At 48.3% G+C, this 16,464-nt stretch overlaps 1 protein-coding gene across 2 annotated transcripts in view; it reads right to left on the bottom strand.

Annotated features, from left to right (window-relative positions):
* The window catches only part of PLCD1 (phospholipase C delta 1), a 101,573-nt gene that overhangs the window by 59,176 nt on the left and 25,933 nt on the right, over positions 1-16,464 (bottom strand). For both annotated transcript variants that reach the window (XM_074946374.1, XM_074946373.1), the window contains exon 3: positions 1,176-1,404. In XM_074946374.1, the coding sequence (XP_074802475.1) occupies positions 1,176-1,404 (229 nt within the window). The remainder of the gene's footprint in view (positions 1-1,175; positions 1,405-16,464) is intronic.

The following is a 16,464-nucleotide window of genomic DNA, read 5'->3' as shown; positions in this document are numbered from 1 at the left end:
AATGCAGTAAGGGTTCATGGGAAATTCTGTGTCTTACCAAAAGCTTCTGTCATGAGCTTCCAGGGATGCCCTGTCTCCAGTTAAAAGACAATGCAGGTTCCACTGAGAAATACAGCTTCCATAGACTTAACACCCCAGGTGCTAGTCAAAGCACAACCTAGGGGAGAGAGGGATGTGGCAGGCTGACTAATGCCTCATTCAACTTGACCGTCCTGCTGGTGGTACCGAGGGACCTCTGGGGGAGAAAAACCTGTCCCCCTCTCCCTGACAGAGTGTGAGACCACAGCATGCATAAGTATGTTGAATAACGTATAAAAGGACAAGGGATGGTGCGACATCTGTAAAGTCCATCCAGGTTAGTATGCTTGGCACTCACAAGACAACCAGTGGGTCAGCGCCTCTCAAGAATCCCAGTCCCGATTCAGGTAGGTTACTTTAATAGCAGGGAGACCCACAGAGCATCCAAAAGGCCAAATGTGGCTCAAATAGTTTAAAAAATGCAGCCCAGCAGCGAAGCCTATGGATGCTCAAGGATCTACAGCCCAGTGCATGAAATCCTGGCTCCATTGAAGCCAGGGGGGAAAACTCCCATTGACTTCAGTTGGGCCAGGATTTCAGCCAGTGACTCGCTGGCTTTGCTTCTCTGTTGCATTCCTTTCCCCCTCTCCTTGTCTGTAGTGTGTCTACATAGCGAGCAAGCTCTTCAGGGAGAGGTATTCCTCCCATGCTGGCGTAAATGAGGAGTAATTCCATTAAAGTCAGTGGAACTACACTGATGTAAAATTGGTGCACAAGAGAGGAAAATCAGCTCCTTTGCATTACATTTCTATAAAACATCATAAACACGACAAGCCTTTCATTAATTGCCAAGAAATTCCCATCCTGGAGATCATGGTGAATGAAACAAATCCCTGAAGAATCTAGGAACTAATGGCTTTTTTATCTTAAGTCCTCAGTGAGACAATTCTTTGTTTAAAGGACTCTCCCATCAGTGTAAATCAGGAGAAAGTCCATGGAGTCATACAGATGTAAAGTCAGCGTCAGAGGAGACACAGTGCCCTGTTCATAGTGCAGTTTTACACCCCCGCACACACATACAAATACCCCAACTGAGACAGACAAGTGCATCTTTGTTGTGGTTAGATAATTGATCACTTTTAAAATGCAAAGGATACTGTTGGAGTTTCTGCCTCTGGCTCATGGAATTGCTCTTGGCTATGATTTTCCTCAGGCCTGCAATCCAGTGGCTGGCATCATCTTCAGAACTGGCAATGAGATCCAGGTTTTTCCGCTGGTCTTTAAAGATGATGGAAAAACAGCGATGCTCAGGGACATCTTTGGCATACTTTTCCATCCCCTCTGTCTGGTGACCGGGCCTCACATCCCGAATATCTTCAATGGAGACTGTGGAAACAAAGGCTCCTGCTATCAATGGGGGGGTTAGCCAGTCTTATCTTTGCTCTGAGGAGGATATTAACAAATAACTCTTTATTTTCCTTTTCCAATAACTGCTCCCTGCAAGGCCCGAAGGACTTTTCCCCCCACCTCTCGCAAACAGAATGATCAAAAGGAGGAAGCAGCAGTATCAAGAGAGGAGGAAGCTCTCCTTTGTTCTTCACTTTTATCACCATTTTAACAAATAAACAGGACTCATACTGGAAGTAGCAATGTGAGACTAGCGATGTCTACTGTTCAGAGCCCCAGACTGACTATCAGGAGGCCTGGGGTCTAATATGATTCTGCTATTGACTTGATGTGGGATCTTGTTATTAAGGCCAAGATTTTTCAAAGAAAACTAATTATTTTGGGTGCACAACTTGAAATACATTTACAGGGGCTAATTTTCAGAGAGAAGGCACTCATCACATTCTGAAGATTACTCTTTAGGTGTCTCAAATGGTGCCCAGAAACAAACATGCAAAACCACTAATATGGCCTTTGATACCCCATCTGTCAAATGCTTTGAGAGCTTCAGCTATTTGGGACAGCTAGACTATTTTGATGTGTACATAGAGTTAGGTGCAGTATATCTAACAAATGTTGGGCAAGCGTTACCTCAGTGTATAACAATATCTCAGCCTGCTAATCATATCAACTTCATCTATTCTTATCACAGAAGAACTGCTTAAAAAAACCAACCCTAATAAAAACAGAGGGTCTAATCTTTAATGGGAGCAGGATCAGGGCCAGAACACTGGTCCCTTCTGTTAACACTGTCTGCCTTCTGTTTGAAGGCTATGAAAAGGGCAAGTACTTTGGGCCAGATTCTCTTCTCACACTGATGTAAATCAAGAGTCAAACTAGTGTTAAACTGGTATAAGGGGGAGGAGAATCAGGCCCACTTTCTTGATTGTTCAAGATAAAGAGTCAAAACAGTTGGCCAAAACTGGCAATAACAGGCCAAACTATGGGCCTCAGCTACGCCCATGCTACTCCAAACCCATCATTGAGGGCAGATTTGATCCCATTTGCTGTAGGGAATCAGGCCACCCAGTTCAAATATAAACCACACAATCTGATCTGTGTGGAATCATCTGCGGGAAACTGGCCTCAGCTGTAGAAGCTAAATCCATGCCAAATAATCAGGGTGGATTTTGGAGAAAACCAAAATAAACAGAGACACAGATGCCTGTTCAATACGTGGACAGAAACACACATTATTAAGCAAATCTGTGTAACTTGAGGCCCTAAGCGCTGAGTAGCTTCTCAGTAGGGAGGGAGAGACCTGCAGAGGACGCTGGGTCAGAGGAAAGGACCTAGTTTATCTGTTTTATTTATGCTGGACTCTTTTGGTTTGAAGAAATAAACCCATCCTGAAGAAAGGAGCTGACATTCTGCTGCTATTAGGAGATTTATTTGAGACTCTGGCTCGTGAGTTGGCCCACCAGTGAATATGTGGAGGAAATGCCATGGATTAAATCTCGGGCTTCATATGCACTAAGCCTGTGCCCTTCCACTTAGCTATGTTCCCAGCCACTCCACCCCATATGAACCATTGGCTGGACAGCGGTAACACAGAACACACTTACTCCTAATGTGTCACTGCAGAAGTTTTAACTGTCGATTCCTAGATGGTTAGAACTCTGGAAAGGATGGCTGCTTGTGCAAACAATAAATAAAACTTCAGAAGTTTTTAATCCAATAGGAAATCTAGAACTGATTCTCTGGAACCCATGGTCCAGAACCCATGGTATAGCACAGTGGTCACCAACCGGTCGATCACAATTGACTGGTCGATCGTAGAGAATCGACCAGTCAATCATCACAGAGACCCCCTTGGGACTGTCACCTAACGAGCTGAGATTACCTCTGAGCCCATTTTCTCTGCCAGCTTGGGATTCCAGAACCCTGTCTTGTTGAGCCAGACACGCTAGCCTGCTGCAACCCAGACCCAGGTCTGGTCCACGCCCCCAAAGCTGCAGACTTTAACCAAAAATTGCTCAGCAGGTGACCTATCTCCAGCACCCCGACACCCAGTTCCCAATGGGATCCAAACCCCAAATAAATCTGTTTTACGCTGTATAAAGCTTATACAGGGTAAACTCATAAACTGTCCGCCCTCTACTACACTGATAGAGAGATATACACAGCTGTTTGCTCCCCCAGGTATTAATCACTCTGGGTTTATCAATAAACAAAAGTGATTTTATTAAGTATAAAAAGTAGGATTTAAGTGATTCCAAGTAATAACAGACACAACAAAGTAAGTTACCCAGCAAAATAAAACAAAACACACAAGTCTAAGCCTAATACATTAAGAAACTGATTATAGGTAAATCTCACCCTCAGAGATGTTCCAATAAGCTTCTTTCACAGACTAGACTCCTTTCCAGTCTGGGCCCAAACCTTTCCCCTGGTACAGTCCTTGTTAGTTCCAGCAGGCATTGTACATGAAAAGCAGGGGTTTTCTCATGACTGGGACTCCTTTTGTTCTGTTCCACCCCCTTTTATAGTTTTGGCACAAGGCAGGAATCCTTTGTCTTTCTGGGTCCCCACCCCTCCTTCTAAATGGAAAAGCACCAGGTTTAAAATGGATTCCAGTATCAGGTGACATGTTCACACGTCCTGTGAGACCCCTAGTCTCCATTCTTCCAGGGCTGGCCCACATGTACCCCAGAAGGTTTGCAAGTAAACAGAGCCATTTACAATCAATTGTCCTAATCAATTTTCAGAGTAGCAGCCGTGTTAGTCTGTATTCTCAAAAAGAAAAGGAGTACTTGTGGCACCTTGGAGACTAACAAATTTATTTGAGCATAAGCTTTCGTGAGCTACAGCTCACTTCATTGTCCTAGTCAATGTGAGCCATCAAGATTCTAAACCACCATGAATGGCCCACACTTTGCACAATTACAATAGGACCTCAGAGTTATATTTCATATTCCTAGTTTCAGATACAAGAATGATACATTCATACAAATAGGATGAACACACTCAGTAGATTATAAGCTTTGTAATGATACCTTACAAGGCACCTTTTGCATAAAGCATATTCCAGTTACGTCATATTCACACTTATAAACATATTTTTATGAAGCATATGGAGTGCAATGTCACACCATGGTCTAGCACAGTGGTCACCAACCGGTTGATCGTAATCGACTGGTCAATCCTCGAGGATCTCCCAGTCAATGGCGATCTCTGGTGGTGTAGCGGGGCTGCTGCTAAGGCAGGCTCCCTGCTTGCCCCGGCCCCACGCCGCTCCTAGAAGTGGCCAGCGTGGTCTCATAGCCCTGGGAGGGGCAGGGGGTCTCCCTCTGCACGCTGCTTCTCCCTGCAAGCACCGCCCCCACAGCTCCCATTGGCCAGGAATGGGGAGCTGTGGCAATGGGAGCTGTGAGGGTGGTGTTTGCAGAAAGGGGCAGCACGTGGAGCCACATGCCCCCTGCCCCCCCCAGGGACTGCAGGGGCGCGTTGGCCCCTTCTGGGAGCAGCGTGGGACTGGGGTAGGCAGGGAGCCTGCCTTAGCAGCAGCCACGTTAGCTGCACCCCAACCCCTAGCCCTGAGCCCCTTCCTGGAGCCAGCACCCCATACCCCCTCCTACACCCAGAACCCCCTCCTGCACCCCAAGCCCCAGCCCTGAGCCCCCTTCCAGAGCCAGCACCCTGTACCCCCTCCTACACCCTGCCCCAGCCCTGACCCCCATCCCAGAGCCAGCACACTGCAACCCCCCTCCACCCCAACACTCTGCCCCAGCCCGGAGCACCCTCCTGCACTCCAATCCCCTGCCCCAGGCTCAGCCCAGAGCTCCCGCTCACACTACGAACCCCTTGACCCCAGCCCAGAGCCCGCACCCTCCCTGAACCACGAACCCCTACCCCAGCCCGGTGACAGTGAGTGAGGGTCGGGGAGAGCAAGCAACGGAGAGAGGGGGGAATGGAGTGAGTGGGGTAGGGCTTTGGGGAAGGGGCGGGTAGATCCTGGGTTGCCCTTAAATTCAAAAAGGGATCTTGGGCATAAAAGGTTGGAGACCACTGGTCTAACAAGATGAGTCCATTGGGGAAGGACACACGTGAAAGATTTAAAAACTGTCCCTGAAAAGACTCTATGGTACTCTGCAAGGGCTACTGCTGAGACAAGTGGGATTGGGTAGAGAGAGCTGCTATGGTTAGAGAAGGTAAGTGGGAGGCTGGAGACACCATATAAACTGATTACTCCTGAAGGAATTCTGCACCACTGTGCGTGCACAGAATTCATGTCCCACACAGATTTTTTTGCTTCCATGCAGAAAAATGACTTTCTGACAGCAAAGCTAAGGGAAGCTGCAAAAGCAGTCATACGCCCCGCCCCAGCAGCGCGGGTCCGTCATTTTGGGCGCCTGGAGCAGTCAGCAGAGAAGTAAATCACTGCCGGGGGGGAGGCTACAGCTGGTCCAGGTCAGACCCATCTCCTTTCCGCCCAACCCCCCATACCCAGACCCCCCCATACAAGCCTCACTCCCCGCACCCAGAACCCCACAATGAACCCTCAGACCTGAACCCCCAACCCACCAAGCCCCCCCCCCGCACCTGGCCCTCCCCAGCCCCACCCCGGCCGTTGGCTGGCCCGCACGTACCCCGGAAGGTTTGCAAGTAATAACAGAACCACAGCGGGCTCAGCTGCTAGTTCCAGCTGGGCTGGGTTGGGGAAGAAGCACTCTTCCCCGGCATGGAGCATCCACCTCCAGAAACCTACCCCGGCTCCGCACTCGCCCACACTTCCTGCCCCCATTGGTCCTCAGCCACGGGACGAGGGGTCACTGTATGGGAAGCTGCTCCTCTGTCTGCCCAACCCCTGGGCATCTGGATCCCCCCATATCCAGATCCCCACATCGAGCCCCAACTTCCCTGCCTCTGGACCTCCACCCCTGCACCCAGACCACCCTCTGCTGAGTCCCTCCCCCTTGCATCTGGACCCTCAGAGACCACCACCCACTGAGTTCTCCATACTAGAACCCCTATACTGATGAGCACTACACCCATGCACCTGGACCACCCCACAAGCCCCGCACTGCACCCAGACCCCAACCCCACTGAGCCCCAACCAGCTGCAGTCAGACCCCCACCAAGCCCCACTTCCCCAGCACCCAGATCCCCCCTGCCAAGCCCCATCATCCCCCATCCCGACCCCTCTGCTGAGCCCCAACCACCTTCAACTGGACCCCCCTGTAGAGTCCATTGCCCCTGCACCTGGAACCCACCCCAATGAGCCTCTGTGCATCCACATCCCCCCGCACCCGGACCCTCCACGCACTGAGCTGTCCACACCCAGATTCCCCACCCAGAACCCTCTCACCCCACACCTGGACTAAGCCCCTCCACACTTGGATCCTGCCGGGCTGAGCCTGCCTGCCCACACCTGATACACCTGGTGTGGCGCTGCTAACCCTGGTGAGTTGCTTCACCAGCTACTCCTGAGGGAATTCTGTACCAAAAAAATAACATTCTGTACATAATGTTTTAAAAATTTGCAAAAATCTGCAAACTTTATTTGTCAATAAATAAATGTGGAGGCTCCAGCATGGCAGTGGGGAGCATAGGCAACTGGCTGCAGAGAGGTGAGAGATCATTCTGCAGCCCCCCCATCCCCAACCACCCCCTCCCCAGACACAGGCCTCTGAGGCAGGCCCAACACTTGCCCTGCGTCAGGGTTGGGCACAGCCTCACTGCTGAGTCCATGTTCCGGGAGGGGGGGTGGGGTCAAAAGAGTTGCTCTGGTTAGAGAAGGTAAGTGGGAGGCTGGGGACAGGATACTGGTCAGCATATAAACTCATTACTCCTGAAGGAATTCTACACCACTTTTGAGTGCACAGAATTCATGTCCCGAGCAGATTTCTTTGCTTCCATGCAGAAAAATGACTTTCTGACAGTGAAGCTAACGGAAGCTCCAAGAGCAGCCACATGCCCCTCCCCAGCAGAGTGGGCCCATGGTTTTGGGTGCCCGGAGCAGCCAGCAGAGACTCCCACCTCTGTGTAGCCAGTCACCTGTTCTCCCCACTACCACGCTGGAGCTTCCACATTTATTTACTGACATATAACACTTGCAGAATTTTACAATATTGTGTGCAGAATTTTTAAGTTTTTGGTGCAGAATTCCCTCAGGAGTAACTAATTAAGCAAGAGCTCAAGAGAGCTTGTGATTGTGGAGATTTTTAAAAGACATTTATTGGGTGGATGGGGATTTTTTAAAAAGCTTTATACAGCTCAAAGAATGCATTCACCTCTAAAGACAAGAGCTGAAGCAAAGCTACTGGGCTGGTCTATTTCCAAACATTATCTCTTTGCTTCCATTGGAAAATCTGGGATCAGGCCTAGTGCAAAAACATTATCAGCTGCCACAGGATAGGGAGGCTACTGTACATGAACAGCTAAGGCTGAGCCCCAAACTAAGCAAACACTGTATAGCAGGGACACACAGATCAGCTGACAGTGAAAAGGAATCAGAAACAGAGACTTTTATAGCAGAGGAACAAAAATGGGACAAATTTAGCAAACAGATCGACCCAGTGAAAGTTCATGGAGCTGCATGGGTGTAACTGAGAACAGAACAGAAAGTTTATCACTGCTTCCTGCTTTGCCTGGATGTTAATATCTGCTAAGGAGTTGATTTGTATATAAGCAAATGCCTGCAGCAAAACACAGGGAGACTTGCATAGTTCTGGCCCCGGGCAGTGCCGGGTTTACAATGGCGCCATGGAGCTGGGCCCATGCTCAGAAGGGACCCCGGCCTGCTCTGCTTGCACTGTGCTCTGAGACCCCACCAGCCCGCAGGCTCCCACCCTACCTCCCCCCTATCCCTTGCTCCTCTCGACCTACCTGCCGGCCAGCCGAGGGCTCCTCTTCACCCCTTGGCCCCACCCGCCGGCTCCTCCCTGCCCTCTGGCCAGACTCCAGTGCACCTCTGACTCCGGGCAGTCTCTGCTTCCCATCACCTGTGGGGCCCCCCTGTCTCCCCAGAGCTGAGCTGCCTGGGACTGGTGCAGAAGCCTGGCAAGTCTCAGCCAGTTGTGGTGGGGGGGAAGTATGGGGGACTTGGCTGGGCCCCTCCAGGCAAGAGGGTCCTGAGGGAGCCCATCCGGGACAGGCCCTGGCCTGGCTGATCACACCACTCCCGAGGGGCCGGAGCGATTCCCCACCCCGGGAGCAGCCCTGGCTGCAGCTGGCGGCTCAGCCCGGCAGACACAGTCGCCTCTCAGAGGGCCAGTGAGTGCAGCAAGGAGGCAGGGCGTGATTGAGTGGGTCTCTGGAGGGTCAGGGGGTGGTGCTGGGCTGTGAGGGGGCGGGAAAGATCTGTGTGTATTGGGGCACTAGGGAGTGCAGGTTCTGTGTGGGGCACTGGGCAGTTGTGGTGGGGCTGTGGGCAGGGGGGCGCTGGGCAGGGGTGGTGTTGGCCAGGGCACTGTGCATTTGTGGCAGGATCTGGGGTGTGTGTGATGGGCATAGCGGGTCTGGGGGGGCTCTGGTCTTAGGGAATCGGGGGGGTGGGGGTTTCCAGTGTTGGGCAGGGGGGAATATGTGGCACGGCATGGCCTGCCCCTGAGGGGAAGGGGCATGCTGGCAGCACAGGGCCAGGCAGGCCACTGTGCATCTGGCAACTGCTAGTTTGTAAATAGTGCCCTCACCCTGGGCTTGGCGGAGCAGGGCTGCCCCTGCCACACCACGTCCCTGTCCAGCCCCTCGCTCCTGAGACCGACTCCACCACGCCATGCTCCACTGCCCCCATGGGGGCCCACAAATATGTTTGGAGCCAGGCCCACAAAAGGTTAATCCCGTCCTGGCCCCGGGACATCAGTTCAAACAGATAATCTGCCTTAAATGTACACCCTACCTTTCTACAGATTAAAGTTCATGTGTAGACAAGCCCTTAGTCTTCAAACATCCCTGTGCACCAGGCTTTATTATCCCTTCTTTTCAGGTGGCTAACCTAAGGAACAGAAAAGTTAAGTGATTCGGTACGATCACACAACACATTAGTGTGAGGGTTGGAAATGGAAACCAGGAGTCACCTGCTATAGCTGCCAGACAAGATTCCTCTCCCTATTAATTAGCTGACAGTACTATGTGGTACTCAGTGACATTGAGTTATTCTCACACACTGTAATTGACTCAATGAATCAGATCTGTTTACTGCCAGAAAATGTAAATGAGAGGTTTAGCCACATGCTAATAGCTAGCCGCCATATTTGCATACAGAACTGTCTGTCAAGGTAGAGCTCACAGTTCTCTATCCAGCTGCCTTTCAGTTTAAACTCTGCAAGATCTGTCTGGCAGACTGTCAAGAGCAGACAACAGACACTATCCAACCACAAAGCCACAGCATCAGCTAGGACATCTGCAGTGAGAGAGCCTCCATATCACAATAAACACAACGTGCTGGGCACAACAAGCATTAACATTATTTTGTTTGTTTAACAGGGTAACATAGTTTCTTTCAGCTGCACTGCAGGTGATTAACAATTAAGGGCTAAAAGGAAAAATGATTATGACTTCTGTACCAATTCAGTCTAGAATTCAACAAATCTCCCTTCACAGGGAAGGCCCAGGGTTGTAAAACGCTGCTCCTCATTGTGGGATCATCGAAGATATACACACGTTTTACAAGAATCTGGTGCATAAATTTTAAGCATATTATAAGATTCCCTCTATAATCCATTCATCTAGATTTTTATGTCATACTCAACACCATGGTATGGAGAACTGTTTAGACTGCCTTTAGAATCTCTTAGATCTAGTTTTAGGCTCACACCCACTTACCACTACTGCCCCTTACACATAACCTCTGAATTTGGCCCTAAAACATGACATGTGGGGCCTGTCACAATCCAAGCAGAACGTGTGCTGTGGAGAATAGGGATATCTTGCAGACTGCCAGCAGGCAAATAGCCCGAGATACGCAACAGGCTGGTTTAAAGTGCAAAGCTGGGCAGGTCCGCATTTGATAAAACTTAAGAGACTTTGATAAACGCTCATTATCAATAGACTTATTAGTCAGGTGGTTTTGTTTTCACAGTGACTTGAGCCTTGCATAATACATTCCAATCAGCACATATTTTCAGAGACAAAGACATCCGGCTGTGGAGCCAAAATTCCTGAAAAACTGTACAGCCAATCAGGGGGGAGAAGTGGTCATTTCAATGGACTGGTTGTTGGGTGTATAGTTTTGCCATGTCACCCCTCTCTTTGCATCTCTCCACTGGCTCCCTCTTATCGATCACAGTAAGCATGAGCTACTTCTCTTCATGTTTAAGGCCCTTCACAGCCTAACCCCACCCTACCTCTCAGCTCTTATTCAGTACTGAAAGGTCAACTACTGCCTCTGAATCCCTCATGCCAGCTTCCATCACCCACTTGTTAAATGTTCAGTCAAGCACCTTGGTGCTTTCTCCTCTGCTGCCCCACATGCTTGAGAGGAGCTTCCTGTAAACATCTGTAAAACGAATGCATGATCCTCTTTCAAAACCCTCCTTTAAGCTCTTCTTTTCTGTAAAGCCTACAAAGATCTTGACAACAGTTAGGCTGCTAGTATTCTGAGTCCACTGTGCATCATGCTGACCAATATTATCTCACTGTTTCCTTGTACTCTCTCCTCTGTCTGTCTGTAGCTATCTGTTTGTTGTCTCTTGTCTTATACAGTGCTTGCGTTGTAAGCTCTTTTTGTTCTGTTTGTGTACAGTGCCTAGCACAGTAGAGTCCCAGTACATGACTGGGGCTAATAGGTGCTAGAATAATACAAATAATAAATAATAGTAATTAATAATTATGTTGACTTCATTGTCCTAAGCATTTCATTCATTGACTGGCAAAGAGTAAGCCTGGCACCATATCACACCCTTTCCTTTCTTTCTACAGTAAATTTAGCTGGGTTGATGCATCGGAGATTCAAACGTTGCATCTACTCACTTGGTAAAATCAGTAACCCTGATTTGTAACCGTTTTAACTTTACAAAAGCATTTTAAAGGAAATGCCTAAACCCCCATAATAACTCAGTCATGAATGGCTTTCTGATAAACACTGTCTCTAAGGTGCCACAAGTCCTCCTTTTCTTTTTACTGATCATTCAGTCCATCAATGTAACAGGTTTTACACTAATCATGCACTGTGCCCAAACTATATAAAAACACATCCTTTATACAGCTGGAAGTTGAAGTCAGCAAAGTTGAGTTGGAAATGAGGCATTTTTTAAACAGTGGGGATAATTAGCTGTTAGAACAGATTCCCCAGGGATGTGGTTGATTCTCCATCCTTTGGAATCTTTAAATCAGGACGGGATGTTCTTCTAAAGCATACACTCTATTTTAACCACAAGTTATTGAGCTAGATGTAGAAATCACCGGGTGAAATTCTTTGGCCTGTGCTATGCAGGAGGTCAGGCTAGTTCAGGGGTTCTCAAACTGGGGGTCGGGACCCCTCAGGGGGTTGTCAGGTTATTACATGGGGAGTTGCGAGCTGTCAGCCTCCACCCCAAACCCCGCTTTGCCTCCAGCATTTATAATAGTGTTAAATATATAAAAAAGTGTTTTTCATTTATAAGGAGGGGTCGCACTCAGAGGCTTGCTATTTGAAAGGGATCACCAGTACAAAAGTTTGAGACTCACTGGGCTAGTTGATTATAATGGTCCCTTCTGGTCTTAAAATCTATCACTTCTAATGGCTGGTATAAACTGACTTCACAGGAACTATCCTGATTTACACCAGCTAAGAATCTGGTTCCTTGTGTATTACTCCCATTGGAATTAATGGCAACTGTAGAGACTTAGGAACTTTGAAAATTAGGACACTTATATTTAGGTGCCTAAACATGGGCAGCCACATTTTCACCAAATTTTGGGCTAAATCTTCTGCAAACCCATATGGAAAAATCCTGTAGAAATTAACAGGGACTAAACAGAAAACAAGGAAAATAATAGGGTTCTTTAGAATTACTCTGCATACTTATAGAATTTGAAAAGGAATTAGATCTTTTCAGTAGGTTGTAAACCACACATGGGATTCAGTAGCCAGTCTAAAGGACAGCTCAAACTTTCTACAGGAAAGTTACCATTTTGTATTCAATTCTATAGGGCTTTTCAGTGAGGGTAAGTAGGGATAATATTTATCTACTACACAAGAGTGTTGAGAGGATTAATGAGTAATACTACTCTGGACTTGTAGAACACCTTCCAACTGAAGACTGCAAAATGCCTTAGAGACCTGAATCCCCACAATACCCCTGTTATTATTCCTATTTTATAGAAGACGGAACTGAGACATGAAGAGGTTAATGCCTTGTCTATACTCAAAGAGTTGCTCTGGTTGAAGTAAACTGATTTAAATTTGATCTAGTTAAACTGGCGCAAATTCCTATGGTAGATGCACTTAAAATGTTTTAAGCTGTGCTTAAGTCGGTTTAGCCTGCATCAGTAAGTTACTTTTTCAATCGAGTCCATTAAACTGATGTACTAGAGCTGATCAGAAACGGGCTTTTTTTTCTGTGAAAAATTAAAACATTTCATCAAAAAAATTGAAAGCTAAAACTATTAAGCCAAAATTAAAATTTTTCAGTCAATACCCAAACAATTTGATTTGAAAATGCTGCCATGATAGCTCATGGGAGTTATAGTTCATGTGCTCCATGGCCTGGTTTTCTTTTTTGAGCTGGGCTCCCTACCTGGACTACATTTCCCATCTGGCTGAGCCACTGCAGTGTATCCTAGGAGTCCCTGGTCGTGTTGCATCATGGGAGATGTAGTCCAGCTGGGGAATCCAACCCATAGAGGAGAATGGGGGAATAAGGTACCTGAACTGCAACTCCCATGAGGCACTGCAGTGTCATTTCTTGATCAAAATTTTTCAGCCAAAAATTTTTAGTTTTGGGGTGTTCACAAAAAGCCATTTTCCACAAAAAGCAGACACTTTTCATGAAAAATATCATTTACTCAGAAAACAATTTCACTGTCAAGTTTTCGACCAGCCCTGTTTAGACAAGGCCTTACTGAATTAATCTAAACCAAGTTAAGCAGGGACTACACTGGTTTAAGTGAGTCTACATTAGGGATTTCCACCGGCATAACTAGATGGATTAAAAATCAATTGTAGTTAAAGAACTGCAACTTTTAGTATGGCCAAGGGCTACGTGATTTGGCCATAGTTTAATGACAGGACAAAATCAGAGTTAACAATAGAACAAAGATGTCCTGAGGCCTTCACCTGAGGAACATACTACCTCCTCCATTCAGTGCGGTGCGGTTTGTAACGTGCTCTGACGACGGAAAGCGCGAGGTATTGCTCTGACTGGCTATTTGCCAGCTTCCCAAAGCAGACGTTTCCTCCTGGCCATCTGTTAATCCAGTCACTTCAATGACCTGTTATCGAGAGACCAGCATAATCTCTCTCCCTTTTCCATTGAAAGCTGGGAGCCGATGTTTGGGGTTTTTTTGTTCCCAGACAGAAAGCCTTCTCATGAGCAGAAGCCTGTGGGAGAAGATAAGTGGCAGCAACAACACAGGCTCCACGCTGCCGCTGTAGTTGAATGACAAGTAACACAACACAGAGTACCAGGTCTAGAGACCTGACCTCTCTGGAGTGAATAAAGCACACAGGGGACTCCTGGCCGACCTGGCAACTTCCAAAGTGTACAAACAAGAAGCCCCCATGCTATGTGTTGCGTGTGGAGGCCCGGAGCCTACTGGAGTAGCGTGGAGGCCTGGATACACCATATTGGCCCTGCATCTGTGTTCCATCTCTAAGGTATAAACAAGGAGTCCTTCTCTCTCTGTTATATCTAATGCAGGCTGCACGTCAAGAGGCCGGACTGGGACAGCCCTGTGGATGGGTGCACTCACAGGGCAGGAAAGGTGCAAAGACCCTTCCTTCTCATCACATCCCCACCCCTGTGCTGGGTTCAAGAGCAGCGACTGCTCCCAGCTAGTGCTCCCAGGACACAAGCCACCCCAATGGGGGCAGGCAAGGTGGCTCTACCGCTCCAAATCGACCAGTGGACCAGACATGCTGCAAAGGAGTACAAAGAATGCACTATCCTAAGAAATCATGCAGCAGGCCTGTTCCATCTGTGCACTGCCTGAAGTGCTGAACCGTTCCCTACTCCTGCCAGAATCATGTGGCTGCAGATCAACCCAACTGCAGGGCAGTTTACCACTGCGACCATCTGGCCCCAAGTGCAGTGGGCTTGAGACGGCGCAGCAAAAGCTGTGACAAGGCTAGGATAAGCCTGGTGTCAGGGCTCATCGGGGTCACCACAGATCAATGTAGCACAGACCAGTCTCAGACTGGGACGATGATTCAGAGGATGTAAAACCTTATAATGCACCTAAACCTGGAACACTAATTCCTGAGGAAACATCTCTGGTTGAAGAGAAGGATGGCCTTGCAGGACTAAGCTCACACCTAGGGGTTTGACCATCAGGGCAGTCCCCCTGCTTCCGCCACAGGCTTCCTCTGGCACTTGGGCCAAGTCACTCACATTCAGATTTTTTGCAGCCCCACACCTGGCCCTGGGTTTGGTAGGTAGAGGTCAGCTCCTGGATCTCCCACACTCAAAGGGCCCAAAAACTTGGGCTTTATATGAGCGGAGTGAACTCACCCTTTCTAGGTAAATAGCTGAACTCAATGCTGTCACTCCAGCCCAGCGTTTGCTTTTAATTCTGAACAACTACCCACTGCCATCCACTATGCTCGAATGCTGCGTCCAATTCTGACGCCCACAATTCCAGAAGGATGTTGATAAATTGGAACGGGTTCAGAGAAGAGCCACGAGAATGATTAAAAGATTAGAAAACCTGCCTTATAGCAAAAGACTCCCTGAGCTCAATCTATTTAGTTCACCAAAGAGAAGGTTAAGGCCTTACTTAAACACATTCTATAAGAATTTACCTGGGAACAAATATTTAATAATGGGCTCTTCCGTCTAGCAGAGAAAGATATAACATGATCCACTGTCTGGAAGCTGAAGCTAGACAAATTCAGACTGGACATAGGGCCCAACTTTTTAAAGGTAGAGAAACTGATCACTGGAACAACCTATCAAGGGTCAAAGTGGAGTCTCCATCAGCGACAATTTTTAAATCAAGACTGGATGTTTTTCTATAAGATATGGTCTAGAAATTATCTTGGGAAGATTCCATGGCCTGTGTTATACAGGAGGTCAGATTAGTGGTTCTCAAACTGTGGGTCAGGATGCCAAAGTGGGTCGTGACCCCATTTTAATGGGGTTGCCAGAGCCAGCATTAGACTTGCTGGGACCCAGGGCTGAACCTGAAGCCTGAGCTCCACCTGCACCTGGGGCAATGGGGCTCGGGCTACAGCCCCCTCTCCCTCAACCCAGGGCAGCAGGGCTCAGGCTCTGACCTCCCCTACCCCAGGGGTCAAGTAGTAATTTTATTGTCAAACGGTGCAATGAAGTTTGAGAACACCTGGACTAGATGATCACAATGGTTCCTTCAGGCCTTGAAATCTATGAATTTATTATGCTAGCTACTAACCAAGAGGAGTCTCTGCCAGTTCATTATATGAAGGGGGGATGGTGGTAACTAGAAATACAGTCCCATAGGGTCCAGGGTTTTTCTCTCCATTCCAGGAACAGGCTGCAGGGAGCTTTCTAAACTCTCTCTCATTTCTGCCATCCAACATGTACATCTGTTTGCTTTCAAAGCTGTGTATCATACTGAGAAGACACAACTCCCAACTCCCTCTCCCAGCTGCACTGGGGGGCAATGTTTCTGATGCCTGCTGCGGCTCTGTGGCTCGCCCTTGTACAGGGCAGTGCGCAGGAAATCACCGGAGCTCCTTTCCAGTGAGATTTTGTAGTGAACGAGCAGGAGAGGAGTTCTGGAGCCACACCGCCTTCAGGCTGTGAGCCAGCTCTCCTGGGCCTAGCAGCACCAGGCTGGGGCAGTGCCGGGACAAGTCCAGGAGAAACTCAGTGTGCTGCAGGAAGTGGTGCTGGGCTGGGCCAGCACTAAACTGATGCCTCATTATGGTGCTAGGCCTAG

This window comes from Natator depressus, chromosome 2, assembly GCF_965152275.1.
Source record: "Natator depressus isolate rNatDep1 chromosome 2, rNatDep2.hap1, whole genome shotgun sequence".
NCBI classification, from domain to species: domain Eukaryota; kingdom Metazoa; phylum Chordata; order Testudines; family Cheloniidae; genus Natator; species Natator depressus.
This window is presented reverse-complemented; position numbering and strand designations above follow the sequence as displayed.